General features: G+C 39.5%; 2 protein-coding genes across 4 annotated transcripts in view; both read right to left on the bottom strand.

Annotated features, from left to right (window-relative positions):
• Nucleotides 1–6,821, bottom strand: part of dnajc6 (DnaJ (Hsp40) homolog, subfamily C, member 6) — a 40,039-nt gene extending 33,218 nt beyond the window's left edge. Inside the window, exons 1-2 of one of the 2 annotated variants that reach the window (XM_030727458.1) lie at nt 6,564–6,821; nt 2,418–2,562 (exon numbers count right to left, since the gene is read on the bottom strand). In XM_030727458.1, coding sequence (XP_030583318.1) covers nt 2,418–2,430 — 13 coding nt within the window. In that variant the 5' untranslated portion in view covers nt 2,431–2,562; nt 6,564–6,821. Of the gene's footprint in view, nt 1–2,417; nt 2,815–6,563 lie in introns of those variants that run through there. The other variant, XM_030727457.1, reaches the window with a different exon arrangement.
• Nucleotides 6,822–8,825: 2,004 nt separating this feature from the next.
• On the bottom strand, nt 8,826–16,118 carry ak4 (adenylate kinase 4). 2 transcript variants are annotated; one of them, XM_030726527.1, is made up of 5 exons: nt 15,582–16,115; nt 14,615–14,734; nt 12,037–12,209; nt 10,255–10,373; nt 8,826–9,700 (listed from the first exon to the last, which is right to left on the bottom strand). In XM_030726527.1, exons 1-5 carry the CDS (start codon nt 15,721–15,723, stop codon nt 9,574–9,576), a joined length of 681 nt encoding a protein of 226 aa, XP_030582387.1. In that variant the 5' UTR covers nt 15,724–16,115; the 3' UTR covers nt 8,826–9,573. The 2 variants fall into 2 exon arrangements, with proteins under 2 accessions (XP_030582387.1, XP_030582388.1); XM_030726528.1 differs by lacking the exon at nt 14,615–14,734 and having other exon boundaries at nt 15,582–16,118.
• Nucleotides 16,119–20,112: the final 3,994 nt, after the last annotated feature.

The raw sequence follows: 20,112 nt of genomic DNA, 5'->3' as shown, positions 1-20,112 counted from the left end.
TACAACAACAAATTGTTGAATAGGCATAAAAATTTGATTTTTTTTTTCCTCTTTCTCTTGCTTCAAAACATCTTGGATTTGTTGTGAAAGGCCCAAAGATGTAAAGCTTCACAGTACTCACAGAAAAGAAAATTAGAAAATTAAATCTACATTTAGGTAGAAATCTTGTATTTAACAGGACTTTCATGGCCCATTAATCATCCCGTGTAACGATAAGGTTTGAAAGCGCTGGTCTAAATTAAGTTAAACATTAAAAATCTAAAATAGCTATATGATAACTTACAATCATAAACCTCTAAATGATATCAAAGCTTAATTAAGCTTCATATTTATTAGGCCTGTATTATTTCCTGTATTCCCTATGTTGTTTTTATCCATATAAACTGACTACACCCTCACTGAGAACCCCACCTTTGCATCAGCACATTTTGTCTGTCTCTACTTTATTGAGTCGTTACACCCTTGCAGATCTGTTAGAATCTGCCTGCTTGCTTTCCTGTTGATCTGGTAGCTTGTCCATGTGCCTCTGTGTACATGTCCAGATGGATGTGGGAGTCTGCAGACTAGTGAGCCAGCTACAGTGACAAACCCTGCTAATGGAGCCACCAGAGGAGGCTCTGATACAGGCTCTATCAGGTAATAAAGCAGTGGTTAGCCTGAGCACTCAGAGAAAGAGAGCACAGGAAATCAGCAGCACAGAGGGTTCTTGGCTTTGTGAGAAAGATCAATGGCTTGTGTGAATGTGTTTCCCTCCTCCTAGAGTGCTAACCTTTACCCCTCCATATCCAGCTTTGTGTAAAAAGAACAGATGGACACACACACACACACACACACACACACACACACACACACACACACACACACACACACACACACACACACACACACACACAGATCAAAAAGGTTGTCTGTAAGGACTGGCAGGCCAGGCAGTCATCTGACACAGGAGTGCCCCCCACTTCCGACCCACAATCCCCTTTCCTCATTAACCCTCCCACCCTCTTCAACCAGCTTCTTTTGTTTCACACAAATGTTCATCCCTGGAGGCTAGCTGAGTACTGAGGCAAGGTGAACATAGGAAAGAACCTGGTTCTACAAACAGGCCTAACTGTTTTTGCATACACTTTAATTGTTGTTATTATTCTGATAATATTTTAGATAACTGTTCACACTAAAAACTGTGCAATCATTTCATTTTTTTTTTTATTTGGTAAGTTTAGGTTGGTTCTTCACACATGGTGTGTCTAAATTAGTACTTTAGAAAAAAAACGTGAAAGAGAAAGAAGCTCCTATTGGGATCAACTTTAGGCTTGCAGCATTTTTGTTTATGTTGTCCTTTATTCAGTAATCAATTTACTTAATACCATAATACCATATTGGTTCATAATACCATATGAACCAATATAGAGGTCCATATGGTATTATGCTATTGTTATGCTACTGGATGCCATAAATTGATATTTATATCATGTTCCAGGCATTTGGCTGTTTTCACAGACACTGCCACTTCAGTAATAGCAACTATGGAAGCAGTTGAGGGAACATAAGCTATCCCAAAACTATACCACTCTATAGGATTATTTTTTAACCAAGAAGAGAATTAATTCTGTCAAAACTAATTAATTCTTCCAGCTGAATTAAATCACACATATGAAGTCTTTTTGGTGGATTATGAGGACTAACATGCATCTTTATTTTAAAAGCCCATTTTTTCTTTTGTTTTTTATACACTGGATATATGAGGCTAATCAACTGACATCCACAACTACCAGATAACCACCTAAACAGACAGGATCTGGGCTTATGCTGCCCTAAACTAAGCAGGATTTATTCTCTTAACTATTGATAAGATATCTCTGCTACAGTTGTGCCATAATTTTGGGCTTAAAGCCCATGTGCAATGTAAATAAGGCATGATGATGGCAGATACCACTCAAATTGCTTTGCATACACCTTTTTTTTTTTTTTTTACATTTTCATAACTATTTTGATATATCATGGGCACTAGAATATTATTTAGTGACAGGCCAAATGTGTTAAACAAAAGTCTAAAAATCTGCCTCTATAGTAGCCTATCTGAAGTTGCCTTGGGAGGATAGAAATAGCAAACGCAAGAACACACCGAGTAAGAGTAAAGGGTATTTACAGATCCAAGCATAGATGTTTACATCTATTTTGTATTAACAGCTCGGTACAGTTCTTTAGGTGGGGTCTGGGAACCACCGGCAGCTCAGGAAGGGCTTTTAGGATTCTTCTGTACTTTGACTTATGTTAGCCATTATGTTGTCCACTGCTGCCTCCCCACCAAAGCAATTACAGGCCGCGGTAACACTAAGTAAATTCAAAACACCTTTACTCCTGCCATGTCTGCGTCCACCAAGGCTAGAATCGCTATTCGAGGCGGTAACGATGCTTACCTGAGCTGTCCATGGTGCTGCAGTCCTCCTCTCTCAGCGGGCCTGCCTTCGGTCCAAGGGTGGCCGCTATGGAGCCTCCGAGTGTGCTTCCGCCGCTGCTGCTGCCTCTGCCGACGCTGAAGCTATCCCCGCCGCTATCGACGAGCTGCAAAGATTCATATCCATCGTAACTGGTCTTTTTCTTGTAGGCCCCCAGCAAGCTCATTACCAAAGGACACAAAAAAGAAGGGAAATTAAACACAAAAGAAGCCCCAAAGACGTAGAAGGCTACGCCGCGCAGTCAACACTGCTGCTGCCTCTGTGCTGCTACTAGTGCCTCCTCTACTGCTGTCGCTGCTGCCGCTGCTGGGAGCGCCACATGTCCGAGGATGAGAGGGTGACCGGTCTCCTCTGTTTCTGTGGTACAAAACCGGGTGGTCTCTCTCCCTCCCTCTCTCTCTCTCGCTCTCTCTCTCTCTCTTTCTCTCTCCGGTTCTTTTTCTATTGCATCCTCCTTTTCTCAGCACCGCATTCCACTACGACGCTTGTGCTACTGCTGTAGTCCCCGACTGAGTAGAAGGGAAATCCACCCCAACTCACAGTCGTCCTGTGTTAAAGCTGCATTCACATATTCTAGTAGGCTGATTGAGACTAGAAGACTAGACAACTGGATTAAAATGTTTTGGCCAAAAACTAATCAAAAAAACCAAAGGTATTAAATATACAATGGGGGTGGGGGGTGCACTGACATAAACAAATATTTGGCAGCCTTGCTTTAAAATTGACTCAAATAATCAACGGATTATTTAAACAGTGGATTCATTTCAGTAAATCAGCTCCTTTTTAAGAGACCCAAGAAACTATTGGACTTCCTCGCAAGTCAAATGCACAATAGTCAAATGATGGATGGTGCCAGCAGGTAATAATGACTGTGCATAGTAGAGGCAGAGATTGGAATGGTCCAAGGTGTGTGTAGAATTATTGCTTTAAATTGTAATTGTTCCAGCATTGCAAGGAACATTTGAATTCATTTAAAACTTTTTTTGTTGGTATAAATAGAGTCCAGATTATAAGACTGGCATCATAACAGAGAAAAATTTTTCATTTGACTCCTGTGCTAAAAATGAACAAGGACCCCTGGCTCTGTCAGAGTGAATAAGAGTAGGGACAACAGTGCCATGCTTTGTCACAAAAAGGAACCTCACCACTAATCACAGGGAATTATCTGAGTCGTTTTAGGACTGAATTGGATTTTAGTAGCCATTTAATTTAGGCAGATTTGTCATTTTACCTCAAAATTTGTCATTTTTCTGTTTAATTTTTTTTGTTATGACCCTGGGTCCATGTAGGACAAAGCACTGACCAGTGATGGCATGCTTCCTTCCTAGGCCTTGTCCCCTGGCAACAAAAACCCTGCGTGGTTCTGAAAAGAGGACATGAGCCTGGGAAACCCTTTTAGGAAAACAGACGGGAGCTCAAAGCACAGCGGGAACGGAATGTCCAAAAGGGAAGAATGATACCCCGGCCATAACCGGATGCAACGTGCTGCCCCTGCATTGTTGCAAGGGAGCTTCCTGTCTTGTTGTGAGCTGTGCCTTCCAATATTTACCCCTTGATGCTCTGCATGTTGAGAACACGACAAGCAGGTGGAGTATGAGGTTCATTCTCTTTGTTGTGTCACTACAAATGAAGTTAAACACGTATTTGTAGCATGTTGTGTGTTTTAATTTGTCTGGTTATGTTTATCTCTCTCTTTCTGTGCTGTATCCAAATATGTCTCACAAAGGAGGTTTTTGTGACCAGTGAGATGAATGAGATTACCTGATTAAACTATACCGGTTGAAATAGGCAAATAGAGCTGATAGTATTAATGGATTAGTTGGTGAGTCTGTCCACAGAAAATTCACAACAAATCAAACTTCCAAAATACATTTTCCTTTCTTTGTCATATATGAAAGTTCACTTTTTATAGCTGTTTTTTTTTTTTTTGCTTTTGCTTTTTTTTTCTGTTTGGTGATATTTTAAAGGACAATTTCAAATAGTTTCCAGCCTTTTTATAAACCAATGGCATCTAGAAAATCACATATCAATGAACTTGAGTCTTGGCATTACAAAACCTGAGCCTGCAGTTGAGCAAATGGCATCCAGACATCTTTTATTTTAAAATATTTAGCTTTTATCATTAGGTACGATATTATGGATCCTAGTTTAAATGTCTTGCATATGAGACATCTGCTGTATACATACAGGAAAGTGGCTCACAACAAAAAGTAAATGCCAACAATAAAACTTCAGCAGTTTTTGCCTTATTGATCTGTATTGATATCAGGGTCATTGCAGGGCAGGTTATCTAAATCCCTCTTATGTGCAAAACAAACAAACAAACAAAAAACTGTTTAAAACCTGCTTAAACTCTTAGATTTCCCATCCAACACAGAGAGGCAGACAAACATTCATGCTCAAATTCACACCTATAGTCAATTTAGAATCACCAGTTAACCTAAGCCCACTAACTGCATGTCTCTGGACTGTGGGAGGAAGCTGAAGTACCCAGAGAGAACACACACAGATGGAGGGAGAACACGCAAACTCCACACAGAAAGGCCCCAGCCTGGATTGAAACACAAGACCTTCTTCCTGTGAAGTGACAGTGCTAACCACTGCACCACCATGTCACCCCTCTTATATAGTTTTTTGGCTACATTGTAAATAACATGGGGGATGCCTGTGTTATGAACTTCGGGGAATTCATTTACATTCCAGAATTTCTTAAAAGCTTTTAAATGTGCAGCTGACTGCCCGATGAGCTGCTTTATGGCAGCTGCTGTAACGTGATACTGTCTTAAAAGAAGCTGTATCACTATTTAAACTGGTTTTACCATTATCCTCAAGGGTAGTTTGAAGATTAATGATTATCCTTATAACAGTTAAAGCAAAATCCAGGAATCTGCTGCATCAGCTGCAGGCCTCTGTTGACAAGTCAGGTAGTAGATTTTGAATCAACTGCTGAGCCTGCGAGATTTTAAAATCCTATTATACAAATGTGTGGTTAAATATTGCTGCACAGTCCTACTGGAGTGTGCAGAGCTACAGTTTTCATCAGCACTATCAGGGAAAGCTACAGTCCAATGACAAGCCTCTTCCTCTAGCCATAAAATGTTTAAAGTTCTTGTATGCATGCACAGTTTTTATTGAGCCATAATTTTTTTAAACAATAAAATCGTGCATAAAAAAATATAAAATCGGCTGTCCTATCTTATATGCCTGTTTGCACTAAATAAGTCATCTTCTAAATCCTGATGGATGACCATAACATCCTGGTGCAAAAGGTGAGTCAGTGGTTAAACATGAAACCGAGCCAAGTCGTGTAAGCTGCTCACGTGGTATGCGTGACGCTTGGTGATGTAAAGGTACGCTATTGGACAAAAGGAGAGGAGCCTTCCTCTCAACAAGAGCCAGCCCTGGGTGATTAAAGATGGTGAATGTGATGGAAGTACATGGCACCTTTTCCTCCAACAGCATTCATAACAGCGGTGCACTGACTTTATTATTTCGCGTCTTGAAATTTCCCCTGCGAGACTGAGTTGTCCCCGACGGGACAGGCACGGATGCACCTTTAACCTGTTTCCTTTATCGAAATCACCTGCTAATAGAAAATGATATAAAAGTGTCAGTCTTCACGATGTTCAGTTAGTCAACTCAGGTCGATGCCACTACCAACAAAGAAACAATAGCTTTCATTTTCTTCATTTTTTCCCCCAGAAAGGACAAGATGTTTCATTTGCAAAGAGAAAAAAAATCGTTACCCCTGACAGAAGTAACGCAAATGATGTCATTCATCATGATCATGAGCGCATCTAGCATAATACAGGCCAACTGCATAGAGACTATTTTATTTTTGTTTTTTAAATTCTGATTCTTCTGTCTCGTAGGCTAATCGGGAGGATACATTCCTCCTTGGAACAAATGAATTCTGTCCACCGAGCGGGGATGAACTATCGGGGAAGTGGCCACAGTCTCCGGAGGTAGCTATTATGTAACATCCACACTCAGATCGTGATGCCCTCCACTTTTCTGCCTGGTTTGAGGCCACCGGCTGTCGATAAATTGCAATTCTCATGAGCTCAATCAGAGAGCAGAAACAGAAAATCCAGCAGATGCCTTTACCTTTCTGAGCGCCTTCTACCATTCTCCCGGGAGCGCCGTCTTGTGCCGAGGTGAAGATGCGCTTTGAACGCCGGCTCCGCTCATAGACACCGACCTTTGATTTGTCATTCGCTGCCTGTCAAAGGTCACTGCGTTAAAAACGCCTGCTGTCATGTAAGAACTCCCCGGTAACTCCAGGTTAACCCGTCGGTAAAATTATAGAAGCAGCAACGGGCTACGGCATCATCATCACATTTTGGAACATGATCAACAAACAAAGTCTTGCGATGGCGATTGGTAGATCTGTAAAAGATGTGGATGAGCTAAACGCGAGGCAACGGTGGGAGCGTGTATGTTCATGAATTTGTACAGTAGAAACTGCGCCGCTCAGCGCATTCTGTCCGAACTGAAATGGAAAAACCTGGAGTGGACTACACAGAGAAGCGACGAGCAAGGAGAACGGGTGGAACTAAAGATGAATGCAATAATTGAAAAATTAGCCCTAGTGGCCACCAATTAATAATGCAGATTAAAAATAGCATTAGGACTGAGGAGTTAGTGACAGCAATTGTCGTGACACTAAAATGCAACCCAAATTGTGCTTCAGGTTTTGGACACATATGGCTTATTAATTATAATATTAATACTAATAATAATAATATGTATGTATGTGAGAACATTGTTCATCATCTAAATCTGAATGACGTATGCACAGGCGGCGTTGCTGCAGCTTCCGTGGAAGGTAAATACAGCAGATGAGTAATCCGTGACAGAGGAGCTCTAATGCACGTGGGGTTGATTTACAGATCAGAGAGGATTAGACAAGGTGGGAGGAGAGAGACAGTGTTCCTAAGCATGCTTGGGTGTTTTCAGTGAGTGTTAGGCTTGGGCTTTTTTAAATATGCATGCAGCTTTTATAATTTAAGTTACACACACACTCACACACACACACTTTGAGAGATAAGGGAACTATAAATTTATGTTTTCAAGAAAGAAAGAATAAAAATTAAAAAAAACTGCAGTGTAGGCTATATTTAGATTCCTAGGAATAACTATAGATTGTTGTGGTTACACTGCCCTCTTTCTTGAAGAGAGAAACATTTTTAAAAAACACACTGTACACGCAAATTCTGTTTTGTTTTTACACCCATCATCATCATTCATTTAATCATCTCCTAGTCTCTTACACAATATTGCATGATATTAAGATACTTATGTGGGTGTGTGCACATGCATAAAAGGAAGTGCCTGTTGCAAAACACATATCGGTTTAATCACATAGAATAACAATGAAAGCTGGCATGGGAAAATAGATTTAGTATACTTGCGACACAGCATGTTTTGACAGCATTCTATGAACATAGGGTGAAAAAAAAATTGCATACAGTCCTATACAGCAGACATCACAATGTAAATCTGCTTCTCTCCACACACTTGGTTTGTCCTACATTAGGAAACATACACCACTATATTTCATACTTTCTTCCTTTCCTCCTGCAGGCTCTGATGCACTCTGATGTCTTCTTAGTCTTTGGTCTTTTAGTTGCAGTATGAGACTTAATTCAGACACTTTTAAATCAAATTTACATCATATTCATCATTCTCAAACCCCAGATAACAAAATAAAAATAAACAAACAAACAAAAAAAACTCATTACAACATTTAGAATCACCAATTAAACTAACCCCACTAATTTCATGTGACTGTACTGTGGGATAAAAACCAGAGTACCCCAAGAAAACCCACACCGACACAGGGAGAACATGCAAACTCCACACAGAAAGGCCCCAGCCAAGGTGGATTCAAACCCAGGACCTTCTTGCTGTGAGGCAACAGTGCTAACCATCACAGCACTGTGCCACCCCCTTAAACAATCACATTAAAAAAAAAAAAAAAAAAAAAAGCTGCATAGTAAAGTCTGCAAAGACCTACATTTTTGTTCACCCTGCAGTAATGATTTATACATTCAATTTTTTTAAAAAGGCACCTTTGCATATATGAACATGTCTGAATCATAAAAATAATCTATGACCTGCTAAAGCTATCATCCAGCACTAAACAGACATTGCAAATTCATTACATTATTCCAAAAATGACATTTTGGAGATTAAAATCTCAAGGCAACTTCATATTATGTTTTAAGGAATGTAACAACAATGAAGGCACTGGTCTTCATGCCAGTGTTACTGAGTCACTGCGTGAGCTTCTTGTTCACATCCAGCACAAGTCCAAAGAAGACTACACACAAAGTTCTGCAGCATAACTGCAAAAAATATTAGGAGTTTTAGACAGTGTGCACTGTTTATGTAATTGATGGATATATTATACAATCACAGATGCATTTGAAGAAATAAAAACAGCTTTATATGTAACAGATGACTTCTAGCTGCATATTAAAGAGCACACAGGCTTTACCATGTTTGTAGTCTATGAGGAAAAAATTGTATCCAAATTATGTTTTTATATATGAAACCAAAAAATCTAAGCATTTTGATCATGTAAATAGAGTGTTATCTTCATTAAAAAAAAAAAAACAGTCATTTTATACACTTCAGTGTCACATAAATAATGCTCTGAATTACTCCTCCTGCATTTTGGTTTCCAATTAAATGTCATTAAAACTATCAAAGAAATCCTGCATTTATGTTTACTTTTTCTGTTTTTGGCTTATTCAGTTTGTGGATCGGAATAACTGAAGAAAAAAATTCATGTGTAATAAACTGCTTGATGAAAGAGGTTGTGTAAAATGTGGATTTCAAAAAATGTCAGTTTTTTTATTGCCTTGATTGATCTCAATATTTGACTGTTAGGATTTGTCACCATCTTCAGTATGTCTCTTTAAATATTTCCACACAACCCTCCATTTGGAAAATCAGCTAGTCACTGAATCAGAAACATGTGTGTCAGTCCTAGCCTACTGCTCTAAATCTCACTCTTAATGATGAAACTGAAAGCTGACACTAGGCAGGCAAGTAAAGGCATCACTGCACTTCCTCCCCCTTCCCTTTGGTCTTTTCATTAAGGGTAGAGTCAGGGTGTCTGAGGTTGGCAGGCATCTGATGGCTGTATGTCCATCTTGGTGCTGAGGAGAGAATTGATATAAGGCCAAATCCGATCTGTATCTGTACCGGAAAATGGGTGCAGGATTCCTTGTGACCTGAGTGAAGAAATAGGAGAACAAATGAGAAGGAAAGAAGGTTGTGGGTACAGTTATTATATTTTCCAAAGGCTAAAAGGGTACTCCAACAATTTAGCATACCACAAAATGGACAATTTAAAATTAATGCATGAGAATTAGAGGTATTTACTTTTCTATTACAGGCACAAAGCCTATTTCCTACAATCCCCACAATTCAACTGAACCGATAAGAATTTGAGATTCAAGTGTGACATGCCAGCAGTGACCAGTGCAACCTTAACAATGCAGAAATGAAGAATGTGCTAATGAAGTAGCATACAGTCACTTATTTCTAACTTTGTGACCAAACATTTACACATACACAACTGTAATATTTAAACCCATGCTGCATTACTTATTACTTGAGGAAAATTATCATACTTGATATTTTCTCCATGAGTTATTTAAATATGACTATCACCATACAAATCTATAATAAAAATAAAAAAAAAAACATAAAATATAAAGTAAGATAAAATGTAAACATAAAATTATTATGGACTCTTTTGCATGAATCACTAGAATTTACTGACTTGTATAAATCAATGACGGGTTTTGCCACTTCTTTGTATTGTCTCAGTCTGGCCATCAGAGCTTCTGGCTTGTCATCGTCATGCTGAATCAGCGGCTCTCCTGTGATGTCATCCTTACCCTGAGGAGGGAAATGCAAGGTCACACCAATGCAGCAAAGGTAAACACAAGACAATGCACTGAGAACATTTGCAAATGGGACTGCATCGCAGAATAATAAACTAAATAAGCAAACAACTAAAGTACATTAGTCTCAGCATGCTGCATTAAGTCTGCAATATACAATCAATATATGGGTATGATATTGATTGTATATTGCATTAAGTCTGCAATATACAATCAATATCATACCCATATATTGATCTTAAAGAGCTTACATATTAAGAATATATGAGGTGATAATTGCTTTCATCTATTCACTCAAATGGCTTTCAGGAATGCAAGAATATTATTGTCAATATAAGATACTAATATCGCAACATACTTTCATTGTAATTAGTTTATCCATATAATTTACTGTTTTAAATTTTACAGTTTTAAGCATAATAAATAATCCCTTTGAACAACAATTTTATTATTATGAATTGATAATGTATATACACAAAAGTATTGGGTCACCTACACATTACAGGTAGTTTTTGTGCTGATGTTCATGCCAGAGGAGGTTTGGAGCGCTACAGTTACTGAGTCAGCAGAGTATTGCTGACTTTTCTGCATTATTTATTTATATTTATATGGTTTGCCACTTTGTGGCTAAATTGTGCTTCCTAAATGCTTTCACTCTGCAACAGCACCACTTAAGAGTTCCATCCATCCATTCGCTTCCGCTCATCCTGTTCAGGGTCGCGGGGGGACTGGAGCCTATCCCAGCTGTCATAGGGCGAGAAGCGGGGTACACCCTGAACAGGTCGCCAGCCTGTCGCAGGGCCAACACAGAGACAAACAACCTTTCACACTCACATTCATGCTCTCATTCACACCTATGGGCAATTTAGAGTGGCCAATTAACCTAACCCCAGTAAGTGCATGTCTTTGGAATGTGGGAGGAAACCAGAGTACCCAGAGGAAACACACGCAAGCACGGGGAGAACATGCAGACTCCACACAGAGAGAGGGAGAGGCCTGGGCCAAGGTGAAATCGAACCCAGACCTTCCAGATGTTATTCTAACTGGTTAGAATAACCACTTAGAGTTGATGTCAAATATCTAGGAGGGAAGTAATTTTACAAACTGACTGGTGTCAACAATGGCATCCTATTGCAGTACGACACTCAAATTCAGTGAGCTCTTCAGAGTATCCTGTTCTTTCACAAATGTTTGTAAAGGCTGACTACATGGCAAGGTGCTTGATTTTGTACACCTTTGCCAAAGGGACTAAAAGCACCTAAATAGTGTATGCTCACATCACATCACACTACCATGGGTCACACTTTGTTGAATATTACATCTTTACAAAAAAACAAACACAAAGCTGTTGTTTTTAGTTGTTGTGGTGGTGCAAGATGGTGGAGTGGTGACAATCCCTCATCTTTTTTCAGGCTTTCATTTTGGCAGGCTTCCATCCTGCAGAAGGAAGGCCTTAAATCCCTATCAGCTTCAAAACACAATGACACAAATCCTGTTGAAAAGAAACAGTTGCATAAAAAATTCTAAATTCGGTGTCTAATATGACTTTTGGTTACAGGATTTGAGCGGTGCTGCCAGTGGTAGGGCTGCCGTGAGGCTGCGTCATGCAGAACTTTTCAATCTCTCTGGCTATACTGCCCCTTCTAGACTTCTGACACCTGCAGTCGTGGAGGGTTGAAGCCCATGTTGTAGACTCTACCACTCGCTGGATGGATCCACCGGTCACTCAGTCTCTCCTTGAGAGTCTCATAGGGGATGTTAAGGCTGATGACCAAGTCTAGCTGATACAAACTGTTGAGAGCCAGAGCCTGCTCAAGGGTGCGGGGGAAACCTAGGCATAGTTAGAGAAAGGAAAGGAAAAATTTGAGTCATCAAGTCACCAACAACTAAAAGGTGTGCGTGCATTTTTGAAGGTATGATCACAGCTGAGTCAATAGCATGAGGAAGAAACATGATGCACAAGAAACACTGTTTGACAGTTATTTGCTGTTGCTAACATCACTAGCTTGCAGAAGGTGTTTCCAGTTTTCCTGTGAAATGGCCTGTAGTCATGATATTATATCAGGATTTTGCATTTGTCAGTGAACTGACTAGAAAAAGTGAAGCTTTCAGTTACATGGCTTTTATCAAGCAGCAGCAGAAATAACAAGACAGCACCCTGCATTAATGTTGGCAGCCTTTATGAAGCTGTCTAGTTAAATACTACTAAAATAAACAGGCTAACATTCTCAGATTGGCTGATGTTTTGTAGTTTTACTGCAAGTTATAGTTTGCTTGTTAGCATGTTAATATTTAACAATCAACACCTAACGGCTGATTAGGGCCATACAAGAATTATTGGACAAAAATAAAATTTTGTTCATGTGATGGCACTTAATCAAAATCAGAGGATACACGACTTGCAGAAACAAGTCCGGTGACAAATCTGTTTGAACAGAGAAACTGATCAACTCCCAGCTTATAGTGTTGCTACAATATGAACCGGTTTCCATCAAAGCTGTGTACTTTCTCTCCTGTTTTTATACCTGCACCTCCAGTCACCAGCCTGTCAAACTTCTGAAGTTTGCAGACAGCGCCACCCTCATCGGGCTCATCTCAGGTGGGGATGAGTCCGCCTACAGGAGGGAAACTGACTGGTGCAGACACAACAACCTGGAGCTAAATAGTGTAAAAAAAACTGAAATAATTGTGAACATCAGGACATTTGCAGGTTTAATGTTAACTTTGGATTACAGTGCTTTGATCTTCATAGGGAGACTTCATTTCTTATTTACTCTTCTCTACTTGTAACTCATAGGCCAAAATGACCTGCAGAACACAAGGAGTTGATACAGAGTTTTCAAGGGAATGTGGTGGGAGAAGTCAAATCAGCAAAGGGAGTCTGTATATCTTGGGCTGTCGTCTCTCACAAACCACCTTTTAAAAAAAAAAAAAAAAAAACTTAAATGTTCATGTTACTTTTTTTCCCCTAAATGTTACTTTGCACCCATTTCACCATGTCCTCATTTTATTTCTTTCCTGTGTGTGCAATAACTGACAGTTTGTTCTTTGGTTAATAAAGCACTGTTAAATCTCTAACCATCAGGGTTAGAGCTGCCATCACAGTGCCCTCAAACAAGTGACAGAAAAGTGCCAAATCAAAGATTGCAACACAGAAAGAGACAAAAAATGATGCATATATGCTGTGAAATGTGTAGCTAGCAGAAAGGGGGTGAATGATAGCGTGGCATGAACACATGATAAACATATCATTCAAAAAAATATCCCATTGGCACCAACAACATGGATTATCAAAGTCACGACAGAGGCATGATTGTGAAAATTCAAGCGTGTGTGTGTGTGTGTGTGTGTGTGTGTAACCTTGATTTGCTTTCCCTCTTGCTCAATTATTTGTTTACTGATCATACTTCAAGGTTTGAATCAGTTTAACACCCACTAGTTTGTTTCATCAATGTTTTGAATTTCTCTTGACAGGAGTGGCTAATGTTCAACTTTGTAAAAGACACAATAACCTGCGAGTTCTTTTTTTTTTTTTTAATTTGTGAAACAAGGTTCTCCAAAAATACACGTATTCTGTACAAATACTGCTATGAATGATTAATAGAGGAGAAGAATATAATTACTTTTTTTCTTTTTTTGGAGAGGGAAGGGGAGAGGGGGTGTTAAAGGTCACCGAACAATGTTTTGCCTGTAAATTATATATTGTGAAAATGGTAAAAGAGGTTAAATAAGCAAGAGGAAGGATTTGAAAGATGTTTGTGATTTAAAAGTTGAACTTGAATAACCCCTGTGTGACTACCGTAAGTTTTTTAGCAGTGAAGAGCAGCGCATACACAGACCTTCAAATTCAGCGACTTACAATATTATTCACACATGTCACAGAGTGAGGAGTGTACTTTTTTTTTAATCCCCTCAGATTTAAGTACAGACAAAGCAGACGGGACTTTGTGGGTAGTTTCTAAAAATGCAGAAGTGGTTTTAAAAAAGTGTCTAATATGACTTTCAGTCTCGGGATTTGAGGGGTGGCACCAGTGGCGGCCAATCAGATTCAAAAGATATCTGGCAGTTCCCAATACTGCCATGAGGCTGCATCCCAAAAACATACCCCCCACCCCCACCTCCACCCCTTTCCTACAAGCAATAAAGACCCAGAGATGGAGAAGGGTGCTATATGCAAGCATAAAGGGAAAAGGAAAGAAAAGAGGCATTCATTGCAACAAAACCGGTTTTTCTTACCATCCAGCAGCCAGCTGTGATTGCTCAGCTGTTTCAGTCTGGGCAGCATCAAGCTAGTCATCACATGGTCAGGCACCAGCATGCTCCTATCAACATAGGTCTTCACCAGCAAGCCTGCCTCTGATATACAACAGAGAGATAAAAACAGACAGTGCATGTCTGTTTGTGATTCCTGATTCTGAAGTTTATAAATAAAACAGGACAGGACCTGTTGTGTCAATGTGGCTGCCTCACCCAACATCCTAAAGCCTGTAATCTTCCCTGTTCCATTTACAATTACAATGTAAAACTCTGTGGCCTACTTAGATGATTGCATAAATATTATTACTAAGTCACAGGGTTCATCAAACAAACTATTCAACTTACTGTTTTGTCTTTTTAAATTCATTAAGCTTATTTTTGAAGTGAGGTTGGTGTTATGCAATTGACAAGTTTACTGAAACGGGGCAGTAAAGTTGTCAAGCACGTGTTTTTACTTAAGCTCTCTATAGTGAGCTCAACTTTATTGTCTGTGTGAGCTCGGCGCATGCTGGGAATTAAGCTGATTCTGCTTGGTTAGGCACAATGAGGAAATTTGGAAAGAGACACACACACACACACAAAAAAAAAAACGGTTTTAGGTCGTTTGGGGAAACTGTTGAACAGTGCTCAGGGTGAATTTGGCAGAAATCAAATGCAATTACTAATAATAATGGCTTGCGTGGAGCAGCTTGGACATAGCGCTCAAAGTCTGCAGTGAAACGAGCTTTTGAGAAACAACTGTGGACCCAAACAAAAAATATCACATAACTTTCTTCCATAACTTTAGCAGCAACTGCATGGGGATATTGAGATGAGAAATTGAAATTTAGATATGCAGCAAAGACAATTAAGTGTTTCATCAACTTTCCTCCCTGAAGACCATTTCTTCCTGTTTACACCACAGTAATGACGTTTGGGTTGCTGTGCATGGACAGACATAGCCTACCTGTTTTTGCCGCTATGCCCTCTCGTAGAAAATGACCACTGGACAGATATTGCAGGCCAAAACTTTGCGCAATCCTCTTGGATATCGTTCCTTTTCCTGATCCCGGTGGACCCATGATAGCAGCTCGAAATAACTTGGCCATGACTCCCAGAAAAGCTACTGTTAAAACACACACACACGTACGCACGCACACTTGGATGCTCAAATGTCACTTTTCCTGTTGTGCGCAAGAGACAGAATTTGGCCCACCTTTTAATAAACTCCTAATCAGTGGCAGGCATGAGCAATCAAATAGGTCTGAAGCGTGGACGGCTTTAAAAGTAGCTCTGCTAATGTAAATTTCAGTCTGTCTCTGTAGTCTGTGGATCTTTACGCAGACAGAGCCCACTCTCTGCGCACAGTCGGACTATCCTGCCCTCAGACTCGGATCAAGTCGAAGCACTCCGTTACTTTTTTTCTTCAAGCTCTCTCATGGATACGTTACGCTCGCCTGCGTCTTTAAGAATAGAGTTTTTTTTCTGCAAATGAATGAGGGACTCTCCACAACGCCCTATTCTACTGCGCACATTCATCCAGAAAAAATGCGGATGACAGAACTTCGCAGGGTAAACTGGTTACTGTAGTTTTTAAAATATGCAGCCCATGTACAGCTGTAGGCTAATCTGTCACTGTAAGTCAGAGAGGGAAAATTTAAATGATCTTTATTATATTTAACAAGGGCGTGGGTGTAAAAGAGAAACACCGATCTATCTATCTATCTATCTATCTATCTATCTATCTATCTATCTATCTATCTATCTATCTATCTATCTATCTATCTATCTATCTATAAGACAATTTATCACAACACCATATTAAAATAATATTTATTTCATATGGGTGAAAAAAAAAACACCCACAAATAAAATAAAACAAGTAAAATGAAAATTTTACAAATGAACAATTATTTGTCAACCTTATTATAAAGTACATAAAATTTGCAACTGCAAAGATTTCATTAAAAAATAAGAATCTCACGCCTGTTCCCACCTGCATTACCACCAGGTATTTTCTAGTACCACCAGTGTAAAGCGTGCCACAAAAAAAGTGTGTTTATACTTCTAAAAAAAACAGCTGATTGCTTCGCAGTGGAAAAATCCCACAACAGTGAATGCTTTTTTAAATTATTTACCAATGGTGAGAGTTGGGGAGTCAGTTCTGCGATAAAATTGTGCTCGTTACCCCCACTAATCGTTAAAGTAGTGGGTTATACTTGGATTTCGCCACTTGTTGACATAATTTCCAGCCTATCGGAGCTCTTAATATCCCTTATTTCTCATTGTTTCGCACTGCTGGCATGAGGCGCAGAAAAGCAAATGAGACGGTGTCATTCCGCGAAACATTTGCGCACGGGAGGAATCTAGTGAGTACTTGTTGCGAGCCATACGGCGGCGGCAGCGTCCCGGAGCTGTCAAGTACTGCGCACAGTCTTCAGTCTCCAGTCAGTGGAGTAACCAGACTAATCCATCAGACAAACAACTCAGAAGATTAACCTTTTTTTTTTTTTTTTTTTTTTTTTTTTGCTTCGCGAAACTAGTTTTTGTCCGCGCAGCCGGAAACCCGATTTTAAAATCACGATCATTTTTGTCACATGGCTTTGGAGAATTCAATAACAACAAAAAATGGCGACAATCACGTTGCTCTGTGTGGTCTTGCTGCGTCATTAAAAATATTCATGTAAACACGGGGCATTAAACGGGGGAAACGCAGGTAAGCTAGCTCATTATTCCTCACACATTAAAAGCGAGTTGAATTAAAATAAGAATAAATGATTATATTTAGATTCCACAGCATGCTGTTTGTTTTTGCCCAGAAAAGGGGTGTGTATGCAATGCTGGGCGTTAACGTTTGGCTGCACAATATTCAGTGCGAACGTTGCACGTTATATATATATTTTATTATTATTGTTATTATTAGGGGTTTTTTGCATTAAGTCGCTTTTCGAAGAGTGTTGCTTCTATTTGGCCAACTTTTCATCCCCCCTCCCCCCTTTGGAGAAAACAACAACAACAAGCTTCGACAGTGCTTATTTCACTTCTCTTTGTTGTCTTTATGCCTTTGCATAAATAAAGGAAGCTCTGATCTGCAGCCCTCCCGGCTGCCTTCACTGTTAGTGGGTTATAAGCCATTCCCAGGTTATTTACATTGAGGCTTTACGCAATATGGACGCGCTTTCCTCACAGGGGCTGTTTTTACAGTCACTACTGGCAGCGGACGTCGCTCGGAGCCTGACATCGCTGCTGTTCCCTGCTCTGTTTAGTTATTACACATGTTGCTCTGCTTGTCCACGTCTGACACGAACATTTTTTTTTTTTCTTTTTCTTTTTTGGCCAGTGCCCTGTGCAGCGAGGCTAATGGAGTTGTTTACGTGAAGTGCAGAGGGCGGACTGACGAGGAGGAGGAGCAGCTACGTCGGCCAGCGACGCGACCGGACTGCTCGAGAGGCTTCTCGCGCCGCGGGGGGGGCGGAGCCCGCGAGGAGAATCATAACAAGTCTGACATCACTCGGCCTTGTGGTTGGTATGAATAGCCCGTATACAGTACCGTAGTTTGTCTCGACGAAGTCATAGCGGGAAAGTGGTGAGGAAGAGCAGTCTCCCTTTGTTGTTAAGCGAGATGAAATGTTAACCAGACTTTGTGTGCGGCTGCAAAAAAAAAAAAAAAAAAAAAAAAAAAAAAAATATATATATATATATATATATATATATATATATATATATATATATATATATATATATATATATATGAAAAGGTTTTTGCACAAATCATCTTGTTTCACAGCTCTTTACTTAGTCACCTGTCACTCTTTCTGTGCAGCTCTCATACCTGCCATACAGCTCTCATGCTCTCTAAGGGTGTAGAAACATTTTTTCAGCATATAACCAAATGCACAACAGTGTGTGTAAAAGAATAACTGTGCAAATGGAAAAACCTGTCATACCTCATAGGCCTGAATATATTAGTGTACTACTGCAGCATCATCCTGCTGTCAGTTGGATGCAATACAGAAGACACTGGGATGACAAGGATCCTTTGAATGTAAGGACTGACTTAATTAACTGTGCAACGTTTCCAATCATACAGACATTTAAATATCTGCATTTTGATATTTGTTCCATTAATCAACTATAAAATATAGTTTCTTCTGTGTTTTTTGCCCTCTCTCAGACTTTAATATTTCATTATTTTTCTCATTTTTAGAGAGCTGAAGATCTAATGGGCATTTACAAATAAAATCAATGTATTCAAATGAGTGATTGTTATGTTAATAGCTAGTCTGTAAGTGAATCTGTTACAGTTGTTGCTACTAAGTGGAAACATATTTATGTGAAACTAAATGAAATGCTGGAGATGCTCCATGGAAAACTTGTTTTGCATGAGACAGAGAAAAAAAAAAGCAATGCAAATGGAAATGCTGTTATCTTTGCACCTGCTGACCTACAGAAAGGATATTATTGGTGGATGACAAAATGGGAGTGAAGTCTTGGACTGCTAGATTTGACAGGCTGCCCTGGTTCAGTTATCACAGTGCTGATGCTGTCCCCATCGAAGGTACAGTACTGTGATAACTGAAGGATGGCTGCCAACTTGACACTAGTGCAGTGGTCAGTGTGGCACATTCAGCTAACGAGGCAGAAGAACCAAAGAGAAGGTGGACAAGTGTGGGTATGTAAGCGGCAGTTGTTGTGATATGCTGAATAATAAAAGGTGGGAAAGGCTGCCCAAATGCCCGTGTGTTTTCATTTACAAAATGATATTCCCAGGCTGAATCCAGCAGTACTTTGTTTTTGTTTGTTTTGTTTTTTTACAGTGTTTTGTACTTAAGGGAAAAGCCATTGAGCTATTGTATAGGACATATTTAAAAAAAAAAAAAGAAAAAATCTGTCTCCGCTTGAAGAGTAAGCTATTGAGTGACCCAAAAAAACAAACACACAAACAACAACAAAAAAAAACAGCAGTAGAGCTCAGATTCTTCCCGCTGCTGCCAGTTTTAGGATTTATTTTTTATTTATTTTATTTTTTTTACAAGATTTTCCATCTCACATCTCTTGTGTGAGAGCCGTCTGCATAACATTAGTATTAAATATTTTAAGGCACATTAGATAAAAATGCATGCATTATCAAGTCAAGCCAACTACTTTTTTTGGGTGGGGTGGGTGGGGGGTATTTTTGTTAAGTTTGGTTCATCTTTTACCTTGTTATCAATTTATGACATTTCCTGTTTGTCATGGCAGAGGCAGCTCTGTTTTGTCTCATTGTTCCTCTGGGACAAAAAAAGGTTATCTTAAGGAAAAAAAAAAAAATTATTCCAGGACAGAAGAACCCTAGGCGGATGACGTAATAAATTCCTTAGAAGCAAGCAGACACATTGTACTTACTTAACACACCCAGTGAATCCTGCAGTTTTGCTTGCTTCTGAAATTCATAAGCACATACAGTTTACCCAGTGAGGTCTGTTTAGAACATAACGTCTCTTATTCGTTACCTAATA

Source organism: Archocentrus centrarchus, chromosome 4 (assembly GCF_007364275.1).
Source record: "Archocentrus centrarchus isolate MPI-CPG fArcCen1 chromosome 4, fArcCen1, whole genome shotgun sequence".
Lineage (NCBI taxonomy): Eukaryota > Metazoa > Chordata > Actinopteri > Cichliformes > Cichlidae > Archocentrus > Archocentrus centrarchus.
This window is presented reverse-complemented; position numbering and strand designations above follow the sequence as displayed.